Consider the following 14,140-nt stretch of genomic DNA (forward strand, 5'->3'; position numbering starts at 1 on the left):
GTGGTGAGCACATAAAGAAGAGGTATTAACCAATTTGAAAATTACACTCCAAGTTTCTTCAGAAATTAAAAACTGCAGGTCCTGTTCCCAGGCTTTTTAAATCTTCACTTCCTATAGAGGCGCCAGGTAACATTTTGTGACAGGTGTGACAAGGAGAGAACAAGTTGTTCTGAAGGCTCGTGCCATGCGTACCTCAGTCTGCTTAATGGCCTTGTCCAAGTCATTCATGCGAAGTCGAGCGCTGGCACTGATGTTGGCGTTCTGAATCTGCAGTTTGATTTTTTGAAGATCAGAATCCATCTTGTTCAAATCATGCAGGAGTGTTTCAGTACAGCTGTCACAGACTGGAGGCAAAGAACAGGTTACCATTGACAATGGAGAGAAACACGCAAGTCTGCCTATGGGGTTAGTGCTTTGTACTGGATGTCAGATGTGGGAACCACGGGTGAGTCCCACCCTCCCAAATAGCCACATCTGCGTCAGGTGCACCGAGATGCAGTTCCTTAAGGACCGAGTTGGGGAACTGGAGCTGCAACTTGAGGACCTACAGCTGGTAAGGGAGAGTGAGGAGTTGATAGATTCAACTTTCAGGGACATAATTACCCCAAGACCAGATGTGACAGGTAAGTGGGTAACTGTCAGGGGTGGGAAGAAAAATACCAGGAAAATGGAGAGCACACCTGTGAATATCCTTCTCAGTAACAGGTATACTTTGTTGGATGCTGTTGAGGGAGATGACCAGACAGAAGCTGGCAGCAGTGACCAGGTCGCTGGCACTGAGCCTGGCGTGGTGGACCAAAAGGTAAAGAGGAATGCAGTGGTCATTGGGGACTCCATTGTCAGAAATACAGACAGGAGATTCTGTGAGCCAGATAGGTATGCCCGCATGGTGTGCTGCCTCGCTGGTGCAAGGGGGCGGGATATCTCAAATCGGGTCCAGGGTATTCTAAAAGGGGAAGGCGAACAGCCTGATGTCTTGGTACATGTGGGTACCAATGACATAGATAAAAAGGAGGAAGTACTGAAAAAGGATTACAGAGAGCTAGGACAGAAACTAAGAAATAGGACAGCCAGGGTGGTGATCTCTGGTTTGCTACCTGTGCCAAGTGCAACTGAGGACAAAAATGGAAGGTTAAGGAAAATGAATGTGTGGCTGAGGGGCTGGTGTAAAGGACAGGGTTTTGGCTTCTTGGATCATTGGGATCTCTTTTGGGGAAGGCATGACCTCTACAAGAAGGATGGGTTACACCTAAACCCAAAAGGGGTCAATATATTGGCAGCTAGGTTTGGTGCAGCCGTCGGGTGCGGTTTAAACTAATTTGGCAGGGGGGTGGGAACCTGTATGATAGGGCAAAGGACAGAAAAGATAAAACAGGAAAAGTTAGGTTAGGCAGCGAATGTAAAAACTCAGAAAGAGCAAGGAGAGTGATAAAAGCAAATCTAAAGGCTTTATATCTTAATGCAAGAAGCATTCGGAACAAGGTAGATGAATTGGCTGTGGAAATTGAGATAAACAAATATGATTTGATTGGGATTACAGAAACATGGCTGCAGGGTGAGCAAGTCTGGGAACTTAACATCCCGAGGTATACGATATTTAGGAGGGATCGGCAAGAAAGAAAAGGGGGTGGGGTAGTATTGATGGTGAGAGAAGGGACCGACACAATTGACAGGAAGGATATTAACTCAGAAGATGCGGAATCTATATGGGTAGAACTGAGGAATAGCAAGGGGCGGAAAACGTTAGTGGGGGTGGTATATAGGCCTCCAAATAGTAGTGTAGAGGTGAGGGAAGGCATTAGAAAAGCGTGCAATAAGGGAACAGCTGTTATCATGGGAGACTTTAATTTACATATAGATTGGACTAGTCAAATTGGTAAAAATACAGAGGAGGAGGAATTACTTGAATGTTTACGGAACTGTTATCTAGACCAATATGTCGAGGAACCAACTCGGGAGCAGGCCATTTTAGATTGGGTATTATGCAATGATAAGGGGCTAATCAACAATCTTGTTGTGCGAGGCCCTTTGGGTAGGAGCGATCACAATATGATCGAATTCTCACTCGACATGGAGAGTGAAGAAATTAAAACCGAGACTAAGGTCCTGAATTTAAATAAAGGGAATTATGATGGTATGAGATGGGAGTTGAGTAAGATGGATTTGGTGGTTTATGGGGGAGTTGACTGTGGATAGACAATGGAAAGCATTCACAGATCTAATGGAGAAATTGCAAAAATCGTTTATACCGGTTTGGCATAAAAATAAACCAAAAAAGGTGACTCAACCGTGGATAACAAGGGAAATTAGAGACAGCGTTGGGTCCAAAGAGAGAGCATATCAATTGGCCAAAAAAAGTACCGCAACCGAAGACTGGGAGCAGTTCAAGATGCACCAAAGGAGGACAAAGGGATTAATCAAGAGAGCAAAAATAAATTACGAAAGTAAGCTTGCGGCAAATATAAAAACCGACTGCAAAAGCTTTTATAAATATGTCAAGAGGAAAAGATTGGTGAAATCCAGAGTAGGTCCTTTGCAGTCGGAATCAGGGGAATATATAATGGGGAATAAGGAAATGGCAGACCAATTAAATTCTTACTTTAGTTCTGTTTTCACAAGAGAGGATACAAATAACCTCCCAAGGATGTTGGGAAACATAGAGACTAATGCAAGGGAGGAACTGAAAGAAATCAGTATCTCTAAGGACATGGTCTTGGGGAAATTGATGGGATTGAAGGCAGATAAATCCCAAGGGCCTGATAATCTACATCCTAGGATACTCAAGGAAGTGGCCATTCAGATAGCAGATGCTTTAAGAATTATTTTCCAGAACTCGATAGACTCAGGATCAGTACCCATGGATTGGAGAGTAGCTAATGTTACCCCACTATTTTAAAAGGGGGGTAGAGAAAAAGTGGAGAATTATCGGCCGGTGAGCCTTACATTAGTAGTGGGCAAAATGATGGAATCCATTATTAAGGATGTAATAGCGGAGCATATGACTAGCAGAGAAAGGATCGGACAGAGTGAACATGGATTTACAAAAGGTAAATCGTGCTTGACAAATCTATTGGAATTCTTTGAGATGGTGACAGGTAAAATAGATGGGGGAGAGCCAGTGGATGTGGTGTACCTGGACTTCCAAAATGCCTTCGATAAGATCCCGCATAAACGACTGGCTTCCAAAATCAAGGCTCATGGGATTGGGGGCAAAGTATTGATGTGGATTGAGAACTGGCTGGCAGGTAGAAGACAGAGAGTTGGGATAAATGGCTCGTTTTCTGAGTGGCAGGCGGTGACCAGTGGGGTGCCACAGGGATCTGTACTGGGACCCCAGCTGTTCACAATTTACATTAATGATCTGGATGAGGGGATTGGATGTAATATCTCCAAATTTGCAGATGACACTAAGCTAGGAGGGGTTGTGTGCATGGAAGAGGGGGTCAGGAAGCTCCAGTGTGATTTGGATAAATTGAGGGACTGGGCAGATCCATGGCAATGCACTACAATGTGGATCAATGTGAGGTTATCCACTTTGGTAATGCAAACCGGAGGGCAGATTACTATTTGAATGGCAATAGATTAAGAGATGGGGGTGCAGAGAGACCTAGGGGTACTTGTACACCAGTCTCTGAAGGCGAGCATGTAGGTACAGCAGGCGGTTAAAAAGTCAAATGGTATGTTGGCCTTCATATCAAGAGGGTTTGAGTCTAGGAACATGGATACCTTACTGCAGCTTTACAGGGCCTTGGTGAGACCCCACCTGGAGTATTGTGTGCAGTTTTGGTCACCTTATCTAAGGAAGGATGTTCTTGCAATGGAGGGAGTGCAGAGGCGATTCACCAGGCTGATACCTGGAATGGCAGGAATGACTTAGGAGGAAAGATTGCGCAAATTGGGATTGTACTCGCTGGAGTTTAGAAGATTGAGAGGGGATCTCATAGAGACCTATAAAATTCTGGCAGGACTGGACAGAATGGATGCAGATGGGATGTTTCCCTTGATGGGAAAATCCAGAACCCGGGGCCATGGTTTGAGGATAATAGGCAAACCATTTAGGACCGAGATGAGGAGGAATTTCTTGACCCAGAGGGTGGTGAATCTGTGGAATTCATTGCCACAGAGGGCAGTAGAGGCAGGTTCATTAAATCTATTGAAGAGGGAATTAGATCTATTTCTTCAGTATAAGGGTATTAAAGGTTACGGAGAGAAGGCGGGGACGGGGTACTGAACTTTAAGATCAGGCATGATCTCGTTGAATGGCGGAGCAGGCTCGAAGGGTCGAATGACCTACTCCTGCTCCTATCTTCTATGTTTCTATGTTTTAGTAGCAACACAGAAATGCTGGAGGAACTCAGCAGATCTCACAGCATCCACAGATGTATAACCGATCTTTCAGACCTGAGCCCCTCTTCAAGGTATGAACTAAAAGAATAGGAAGAGAAGAATGGGCGGGATTGGGGGGGGGGGGGGGTGCGGGGTTACAGACTAATAGATAAAAAGGAGTTACTTGGATATAGATAGGAGGACAGGAGAGAGGAAAAGTGAGAATTGATTGAGGGAGAGGGTGTTTTTAGCTCAATGGAAGAAGAGCTGGGGGTAAGGAGACAGAGGGAAAGAGAGAGAGAGCTCATGGAAAAGTGACATTTGGAAAGATGTGGGAGGGTAGGGGTTAACCGGATGGCATTAACAACAACTTCTCTGCTTTCCATTAGCCCCCCATGTCTCCTCTGCTCTAGTTCTCTCCCCCTTTTATCTGATGGTCTACACTCCTCCCCCTGCCCTTTCTTCCCTTCTCCACAGCCTTTTAATTGCGGCGCCTGCCTGCTTTGTACTCACACCTTGAAGAAGGGCTCAGGCCCTAACTGTTGGATATACATCTTTACCTCCTGTGGGTGTTGCGAGACCTGCTGAGTTCCTCCAGCATTTCTGTGTTTTTACTCTGGTCGACAACAACCCATTAGCACAGAATCAAGGCATGAGGAGGGACAGCAATACATATCTACACCGAAAGGGAGAGGAGGATGGGGTGGAAGAGGATAGTGATGGGAGAGGAAAATGGGGGTGGAAGAGGAGGATGGAAGTGGGAGAAGAAGAGAGGGAGGGGAAGATGGAGAGGGGAGAGGATGGGGAAGTGAGAGGACTGGGAGGGAGATGGATAGGGGTGGGGAGGAGAGGGCATGGTGAGAGAGGGTGGGAAAAGAGGATGGGGAGAGGAGATAGGAAGAGGGAGATGAGAGGGGATAGAGGAGGAGGAGGGGATGGAGAGATGGAGGATATGGGAGAAGAAAGGGAGAGGGAGAGGACAAGGGACACAATGGACAGAGTACTGAGGGTTATTGGGAAAGTGTGGTGCAGATAGTCACAGGGTCATGAGGGAGGGTGAGGTGATGGAAAGGAAGATGATGGGAGGAATTAGGGGGTCAGAGACCGGTGGAGTGTTCTGGTTGGTAAAATTACAAGACTGTGGGGTTTGATCAGACTGATGATTGAGGGGGTCAGGAAGAGGATTAGGGACAACTGTATCTCTGCTCAACATTGATAAACCTAGCCAGTATACCCCAGCCTTTCTCTTGCTTTGCTGCCTTGTGAGTTTTTATGAATTCCTTGTTAAAAGTTACAGGTCTTCAGTGACGTGGCTCTAACCCCCCCCAACCTCCCTGACCGGGAACTCCAGGATGGAGGTGGGAAGATTGTTCACTCACCGTCACATTTGTCACCGAAACTGGTATCTTTTGGTTCCTCGTTTGTACAGTCTGTCAAAAGACAAAAACCATGAATGAAAAGATGTTTTGGACATCAAGATGAAAACCATGGATGCTAGCATTCGAACCATAAAACACTACCGAAATAGCCTTTAGCCCATCTACTCTGTGCTGAACTAATAATAGGGTAGTGTACAAAATGGCTCTTTGCACTGTATCTCAGGCAACATGACAAAAACAATTCATTTCAGAGCATGCAGGGAGTAGAAGAGGGCTCATATGTTCTGTGGCAGTTACCTGGACAATTGTTGCATTGTCCTGTCAAAGGATCACAGTTACTGGAGTCCGAGTTGCTGCACTGACATCTCCGACACTGGCTGCCAATCTCCAGAGGGTTCCCGAAATAACCTGGAGCACATCTGTGGGTTTCATTAAAAATAACTTTAGTGCAACGAGCCTGAGATTCAGGTGCTCATTGAGATCTCTGTAAAGCCTCTGCTTCCACTAATCCCTCAGGATGTGTGTTCCAGATCCCCAATTATCCTCTGGGAGTCTTCCTCCAATCCTCATGAAATCTCTTACCCCTGACCCAAAACCGATGAACCCCAGGTGTGAAAACAGCTGCGTGGGGGCAAAGATTCCAAACATCTACTTCATCTATGTTCCTCATTATTTTATACGCCTCACAGGTCTCCTGTCAGTCTCTTCTATACCAAGAAAACTTCCTGAATGTGCTTTAATACAGGTCGCGATAAACCTGACCTTGAAAACAAACCTGACCTCTCCAGTTCCTGGAGTGGATTGATGAAAATGGCTTTTGAGGAGAAAACAGAGAGGCTGTAGGGAAACTTAAATAGATTAGGAGAATGGGCAAAGAAGCAGTAGATGAAATACCATGCTGGAAAGTGATTTGGGAGAAGGAATAAAAGAGCCAGATTATTTTTTTGGATGGGGAGAAAATTCAAAATTCCAAGGCGCAAAGGGACTTGGGAATCCTCGTGCTGATACCCTAAAGGTTGATGTCCAGGTTGAGTCGATGGTGAAGAAGGCGAATGTGAGTGGAAAGAAAAAGTTTGAAAACCGCTGTTTTAATAGTCCCTCATTGACTCATAGAAACATAGAAGAGAGGATCAGGAGTAGGTCATTCGACCCTTCGAGCCTGCTCCGCCATTCAACGAGATCATGGCTGATCTTAAAGTTCAGTGCCCTGTCCCCGCCTTCTCTCCGTAACCTTTAATACCCTTATACTGAAGAAATATATCTAATTCCCTCTTAAATATATTAAATGAACCTGCCTCTACTGCTCTCTGTGGCAATGAATTCCACAGATTCACCACCCTCTGGGTCAAGAAATTCCTCCTCATCACGGTCCTAAATGGTTTGCCTATTATCCTTAAACCATGGCCTCGGGTTCTGGACATGGTTATGCACACGGTTTCAGAACTCCGAAGGAAATGGGCCGATGACAATTTTTCTCAAGCAAAATATTTCAGTAACAATTGGGTCTACAGCAGTGATTCTCAACCTTCCCTTCCTTCTCACATCCCACCTTAAGCAATCCCTTTCTAATCATAGAGCACCTATGGCATGGGGATTACTTAAAGTGAGATGTGAGTGGAAGGTAAAAGGTTGAAAACCACTGGGGTAGAGTTTTGGGCTCCTTATTTAAGGAAGGATGTGCTGGCATTGGAGACGGTTCAGAGAAGATTTACAAGAATAATTCCTGGAATGAAGGGTTTAGCAAATAAGGAATGTTTGTCAGTTCTTGGACTGAGGGGGAGGGGGGGTACTTATAGAAGCATTTTGAATGTTGAAAGACCTGAACAGAATAGATGTAGCAAAGTTGTTTCCCACAGTCAAGGTCAAGGGGCACAGTTTCAAGATTGAAGGGTGTGCATTCAAAACAGAGACACAGAGGAATGTGTTAGCCAGAGAGTGGTGAATTTTCTACCACGGGCGGCTTTGGAGGTCAGGTCATTGGGTGTATTTAAGGCAGAGATCGATAGGTATCTGAATAGTCAGTATCAAAGATTATGTGGGGCTGAGTGGGAGAATGGGTCAGTTTCTGATGGAATGGTGGAGCAGACTTGACAGGCTGAATGGCCTGCTTTTCTCCTATATCTTATGGATGTGGTATATTTGGATTCGCAGATGGTGTTCAATAAAATGCCACTGATAAGTCACGTATGAGACAAGGATGCTTGGAGTTGGTGGGGGGGGGGGTGTAATGTATTGGCATGGATGGAGGACCAATAGAGAGCAGAGAGATGGGTGATTCTTTGTTTGGCAATCAGAGGTGAATGGAGTGCCATGGGGTTCAGTGCTGGGCCCACAACTGTTCACAACATACAGAAATGATTTGGAGCAGGCACCAAGGGCTGAGTATCTAAGTTTGGTAATGACATTGAGTGGAAAAGCAAATTGTGTAGAGGACACAGAGAGTCTATAGAGAGGATGTGAGTTGGCAAGGGTCTGGCAGATGGAGAGATTGTGTTATCCAGAACTATACTCACTGAAATTCAGAATGAGAGGGGATTTTATAATCCCTTCATTCCAGATCAGCCGTGGTACAGGCTCAACAGGCCCAATTATTTCTAGCTTTGATACCTGACAGCAGGGGAAAGGAAGGAGGCAGGGCAGAGGTGCACATGGTATTTTAATTTTTTTTAAATTTAGATATACAGCACAGTAATAAACCCCTCCAGCTCACAACCCCATGCTGCCCAAATACACACATGACCAATTTGTCTATGGAACATGGTAGGAAACTGGAGCACCCAGAGGAAACCCACGCAGACACAGGAAGAACGTACAAATTCCTTACGGACAGCGGGGATTCGAACCCAGGTAGCTGGCGCTGTAACAGCAATGGGTTAATCATCCCACCAACTAAATTTGCCTTAATTAGCCGCAGTATAGAATAGGGAGGTTATGGTGCCACTTTACAGAATGCTGGTCAGACTTCAGCCGGACTACAGCCTTGGGTTCTGGTGGTCACATTGCAGGAGGTGATGTTCAGTCTCCTCTCATACTCCATCAAGGAAACATGGATCCCCTCTACCTCTCTCCAGTACAGTGCGGTGTCCAGAACTGCACATACTACTCCAGATGCTTTCAAAGGGGAGTTCATTTTGACCAAAGAGCCAGGACTGACCTCTCGCATCTTTCCCCAGTGTAGCCTGGTTTACATTGACACTTCATGATGCCATTCACTTCACCGCATCCTGTGGCAAAGCTGTGAAGAAAAGCGAGGTGTGGATCATCAATAACTCAGGATGATACGGAATCATCAATCACAACGGTTCAGGAAAAGGCCCTTTGGCCCATCTAGTATTTTGTCTAGTCCCACTGACCTGAACCCAGTCCATCGCCCTCCCATCCATGTACCTGTCCAAATTCTTCTTAAATATTAAAATTGAGCCCACATTCACCACTTCAGCTGGCAGCTCGTTCCACACTCCCACCACTCTCTGCACAAAGAAGCTTCCTCAATATCCTCTTTAAACATTTCATGCTTCCCCTTTAACCTTAACTCTAGTTCTTGTCTCACCCAACAACAGCCTACCTACATTTATTCTGTATACATCCCTCATAATTTTGTATACCCCATCAAATCTCTCCTCATTTTCCAACGCTCCAGGGAATACAGTCTCAACCTATTTCACTTTTCCCTGTTCCTCAAGTCCCCACAACATCCTAGTAAATTTTCTTTGTACTCTTTCAATCTGATTGATATCCTTCCTGCAGGTAGGCCACCACGAGGTAAACTTTGATGCTAAATTTCCGCATTAATTTCTGTGAGCCTTACTTGTTGGAGGGTTGTGTGTATGGACATTCACAAGGGCTGCATCTGCTCTGGGCAGCATCTCCAAAAAAGCCCGCTTGACATCGCTCACAGTGATCCCCTTCCGTGTTGTGTCGACAGTCCTGTCACAGAGGAGAACGTGTTACTCGGTACAATGGTCAGCCAACTTACTTGCAAGGAACAAAAGAACTGAGAATACTGGTCATTCACAGACGGCCAGCATCCACAGAGGATAAGCTAACGCAAGCCAACCAGTCCCACCTGCATAAAGACTCACGAGGGGGTGAGAGGTCAGTGAAGGAGTTTGCCATTGAGCATGTGCAGGTGAACAGTAGAGAGAAAGCAGAAGCTTTCACTTGGGTCTGGGTGAAACACTTAACATAACATAACAATTACAGCACGGAAACAGGCCATTAGGCCCTTCTAGTCCGCACCAAACCAAACTCTCCTCTCTAGTCCCACCTCCCTGCACAATGACCATAACCCTCCACCTTCTTCTCATCCATATACCTGTCCAGCTTTTTCTTAAATAATAAAATTGACTCTGCCGCCACTATTTCTCCCGGAAGCTCATTCCACACGGCTACCACTCTCTGAGTAAAGAAGTTCCCCCTCATGTTACCTCTAAACCTCTGCCCCTTAACTCTTAACTCATGTCCTCTTGTTTCAATCTCTCCTACTCTTAACGGAAATAGTCTATCCACATCCACTCTGTCTATCCCTTTCATAATCTTAAATACTTCTATCAAATCCCCTCTCAACCTTCTACGCTCCAAGGAACAAAGACCCAATCTGTCCAATCTCTCCCTATACTCTAGATGCTTAAACCCAGGCAACATTCTGGTAAACCTTCTCTGCACTCTCTCCACTCTGTTTATATCCTTCCTATAATTAGGCGACCAGAACTGCACACAGAACTCCAAATTAGGCCGCACCAACGTCTTATACAGTCTCAACATCACCTCCCAACTCCTTTATTCCATGCAATGATTGATAAAGGCCAGCATACTAAAAGCCTTCTTCACCACCCTATTCACGTGAGTTTCTACCTTCAGGGAACGATGTACCGTCACTCCTAAATCTTTCTGCTCTTCTGTATTCCTCAATGCTCTCCCATTTACCACGTATGTCCTGTTCTGATTCTTCTTACCAAAATGAAGCACCTCACACTTATCAGCATTAAATTCCATCTGCCATTTTTCAGCCCACTTTTCTAAGCAGCCCAAATCCCTCTGCAATCCTTGAAAACCTTCTTGAATAGAGCTGGTTTAATTTCAAGATACAGCAGAGTGACAGGTCCTTCTGGCCCACGAATTGCCACCCAAATACACACATGTGGCCCATTAACCTACTAACCTTTATGACTTTAGAAGTTGGGAGGCAGGTGGAGCACCTCCAAGCAGGTCACAGGGAGAATGCACAAGCTTATAGACAGCGCTGGATTTGAACCTGAGTCACAGGTGCTAAAATAGCATTGACCCAACAGCAGGACTGAGCTGCATCTATACCAAAAGCAATCTTTGAACAGCTAGCAGCAGCACATGGGGCCAAATGGCCTCCTTTTGTGCTGTAGGGTTCTCCCTCAGCTGCCTAATGAGATGACAACTTGTCAAATGAGAATAGACCTTAGAACATTCCAACACAGTACAGGCCCTTTGGCACATGATGTTGACCTTGTGGAATAAGTTTGTTTAAAAATTGTAACAGTACTCAAGAATAATGTCAGAAGAGCTCTTTTTAAAAAAAATGTATTGCTTATATTTCTGCAGGGCAGAGTTTAAAGAGCAAGTTTTAATTTGTCATTCAGCTGCATGCTTCCCACTCCCTCCTGCTGAGGTGGAACACGTGTACACTGCCAGGGGACAGGAATTGGGGAGTGATTGGCAGTGTGATCAGACAGGACCTGCAGTACTGAAACTCTGTTCCAAATCTGATTTACTTGGCATTATTACACAATTTTTAAAAAAATAGCTTTTCCTGAAGCAATAGTAGGAAATATCTGAGGGCATCTGTTTAAAGTGGGGGGAAGAATGTTTAGGGGAGACGCCAGAGGTAGGTTTTTTAACACAGCGAATGGTGGGTGCCTGGAATGCACTGCCGGGGGTGGTGGTGGTGGAGGCTGGCACACAGGGGCATTTAAGAGACTCTTGGACAGGCACATGGATGTAAGAGAAATAGAGGGTTATGGGTGTGAAGTGGGGAAGGTTTAGATAGTTGAGTAGGTTGACATATGTCAACACAACATGATGGGTCGTAGGGCCTGGTCTGGTGTTGCAATGCAGCCATTCTCAGCGGGGCCATACAGCATCCATGTGGTCCACAGCACATTTAAGGTGGGGGGGGGGGGGAAACACAGTCTGAAATCATAATATTTTTTGAGAGGTAAAACACAGGATTCTGTTGACACCGTGGTTAAGTGAAAAAACACACATGCTGGAGAAACTCAGCAGGTCAAACAATGCTTTTATGTAGCTTTGCGACATGACATTTTAAAATGTTTTTTATGTAGTCAGTAGGAGAGAAGTACAGAAGAAACCAACAGAACTGATCTCTGCCATAAATTCACCAATAACAACTGCCTACAGCATCAAATTCCACAGATTCACCACCCTCTGGCTGAAGAAGTTTCTCCACATCTCTGTTCTAAGCGAACACCCTTCAATCCAGAAGTTGTGCCCTCCTGGGAAAGCCCACGTGGAGACAGGAAGAAGGTACAAACTCCTTACCACCAGGGACAGATTCAATACGCTGTAATAGTCTAACCATGATGCCCACTAATGTGAGGGCCAAACACCAGCTCCTATTGGTCTCCAGAGAATGTAAAATGATGGGGAAAATTCACATTTTGTCATTGAGAAATGTCATGGATTTGGGTTGAACTATTAATGCAATAACAAATTCCACTAAAACACAAGAGATTCTGCTGAATGAATAAAGGTGGGTTCAGGCAGAAATTCTTGGTCCAAGATCCTGCAATTTTGGAACAGTTTTTAGTTGTTGGGCATTGACCTCAAGGGATTTACTAATCAGGGGGAGGTCACAGAGGTCTTGAAACTTATCTTCCAGGGTTGTCAGAGAAAGGAAAACCTTTGAGAGACCCCCCCCGGGAGAGAGTCATCAGGAAGGACCTATTTTCTTCAGTAGAGGGGTCAAAAACCAGGGGCATGGATTCCAAGCAGAGGAGAAAGAAATGTGTTTTCACCAGGCTGTGGTGGAGGTCCAGATATCATTCAATTGGCAGGGGTGCGGAGGTGATGCACCAGAATGTGGCTAGCACTAGAGTTCTTGGGAGAGGCTGGGCCTTTATTTCCTGGAGTGTGGGAGGCTGAGGGGTGTCCTTATTGAGGATTATAAAATCATGAGGTGTACACAGTCTGTTTCTCAGGGTCGATGTTCTAGAACCAGAGGGCACAGGTTTAAGGTCAGAGGGAAAGGGGTAACTTTTCACTCAGAGGGTGGTCTGTATCTGGAATGCTGCCATAGGAAGCTGAAGAAGTGGGAATAAACGATGTTCATTCGGACAGATATACGAATAGGAAGGGTTTAGAACAGTGGTTCTCAACCTTTTGTTTTCCACTCATATACCAACTTAAATTTTAAAATTAGACCTACAGCCATTTCGGCTGATGAGTCTGTGCTGCCCTATTTACACCCAATTAACCTACATCCTCGATAAGTTTCAAATGATGAGAGGAAACCAGAGTCCCTGGGGAAAACCCATGCGGACGAGGGGAGAATGTACAAACTTGCGTACAGCGCAGGATTTGAATCCTGGCCCCAATCACTGGCACTGTAAAGGTGTTGCATTGACCGCTACACCAGAAACATCTCAACAGTTAACCATAACCATATAACTGTTTATGGCATGGAAACAGGCCATTTCGGCCCTTCAAGTCCACGCCGGTTCACTTAACCATATAACCATATAACCACTTACAGCACAGAACAGGCCAGTTCGGCCCTACTAGTCCATGCCGTAGCAAATCCCCACCCTCCTAGTCCCACTGACCAGCACCCGGTCCATACCCCTCTAGTCCTCTCCTCTCCATGTAACAATCCAGTCTTTCCTTAAATGTAACCAATGATCCCGCCTCGACCACGTCTGCCGGAAGCTCATTCCACATCCCCACCACCCTCTGCGTAAAGAAATTTCCCCTCATGTTCCCCTTATAATTTTACCCCTTCAATCTTAAACCATGCCCTCTAGTTTGAATCTCCCCCTTTCTTAATTGAAAAAGCCTATCCACATTTACTCTGTCCCTTTCAAAATCTTAAACACCTCGATCAAGTCCCCCCTCAATCTTCTACGCTCCAGAGAAAAAAGCCCCAGAATGCACAACCTTTCCCTGTAACTCAGACCCTGAAATCCCAACCGTGCCATGTTGCATCCTATACTCTGTGGTTTGCAAGGGATTACTTAAGGTGATAAAAAAGATTCAAAACCACTGGTTTAGCCAAACACAGGCAAATGGAACTAGACCAACTGGGCCAGCAGGGCCTGTTCCATGCTGTACAACCCAAGAAACTTAGTGCCTGAAAGGATGGGAGGGGCTGAGACTGCCATCACAACTCACCACTCGGGATGTGGAGCAACAGACCCATTGCTGGAGGGTGGCATTAGGCTGGGTTG

At 45.5% G+C, this 14,140-nt stretch overlaps 1 protein-coding gene across 1 annotated transcript in view; it reads right to left on the reverse strand.

Moving 5' to 3' along the window:
- The window catches only part of LOC138753136 (laminin subunit alpha-3-like), a 341,672-nt gene that overhangs the window by 72,630 nt on the left and 254,902 nt on the right, over nucleotides 1-14,140 (reverse strand). Inside the window, exons 40-44 of the mRNA XM_069915711.1 lie at nucleotides 9,514-9,632; nucleotides 8,860-8,940; nucleotides 6,003-6,124; nucleotides 5,706-5,756; nucleotides 193-344 (exon numbers count right to left, since the gene is read on the reverse strand). Coding sequence (XP_069771812.1) covers nucleotides 193-344; nucleotides 5,706-5,756; nucleotides 6,003-6,124; nucleotides 8,860-8,940; nucleotides 9,514-9,632 — 525 coding nt within the window. The remainder of the gene's footprint in view (nucleotides 1-192; nucleotides 345-5,705; nucleotides 5,757-6,002; nucleotides 6,125-8,859; nucleotides 8,941-9,513; nucleotides 9,633-14,140) is intronic.

The sequence above is a fragment of the Narcine bancroftii genome, chromosome 2 (assembly GCF_036971445.1).
Source record: "Narcine bancroftii isolate sNarBan1 chromosome 2, sNarBan1.hap1, whole genome shotgun sequence".
Lineage (NCBI taxonomy): Eukaryota > Metazoa > Chordata > Chondrichthyes > Torpediniformes > Narcinidae > Narcine > Narcine bancroftii.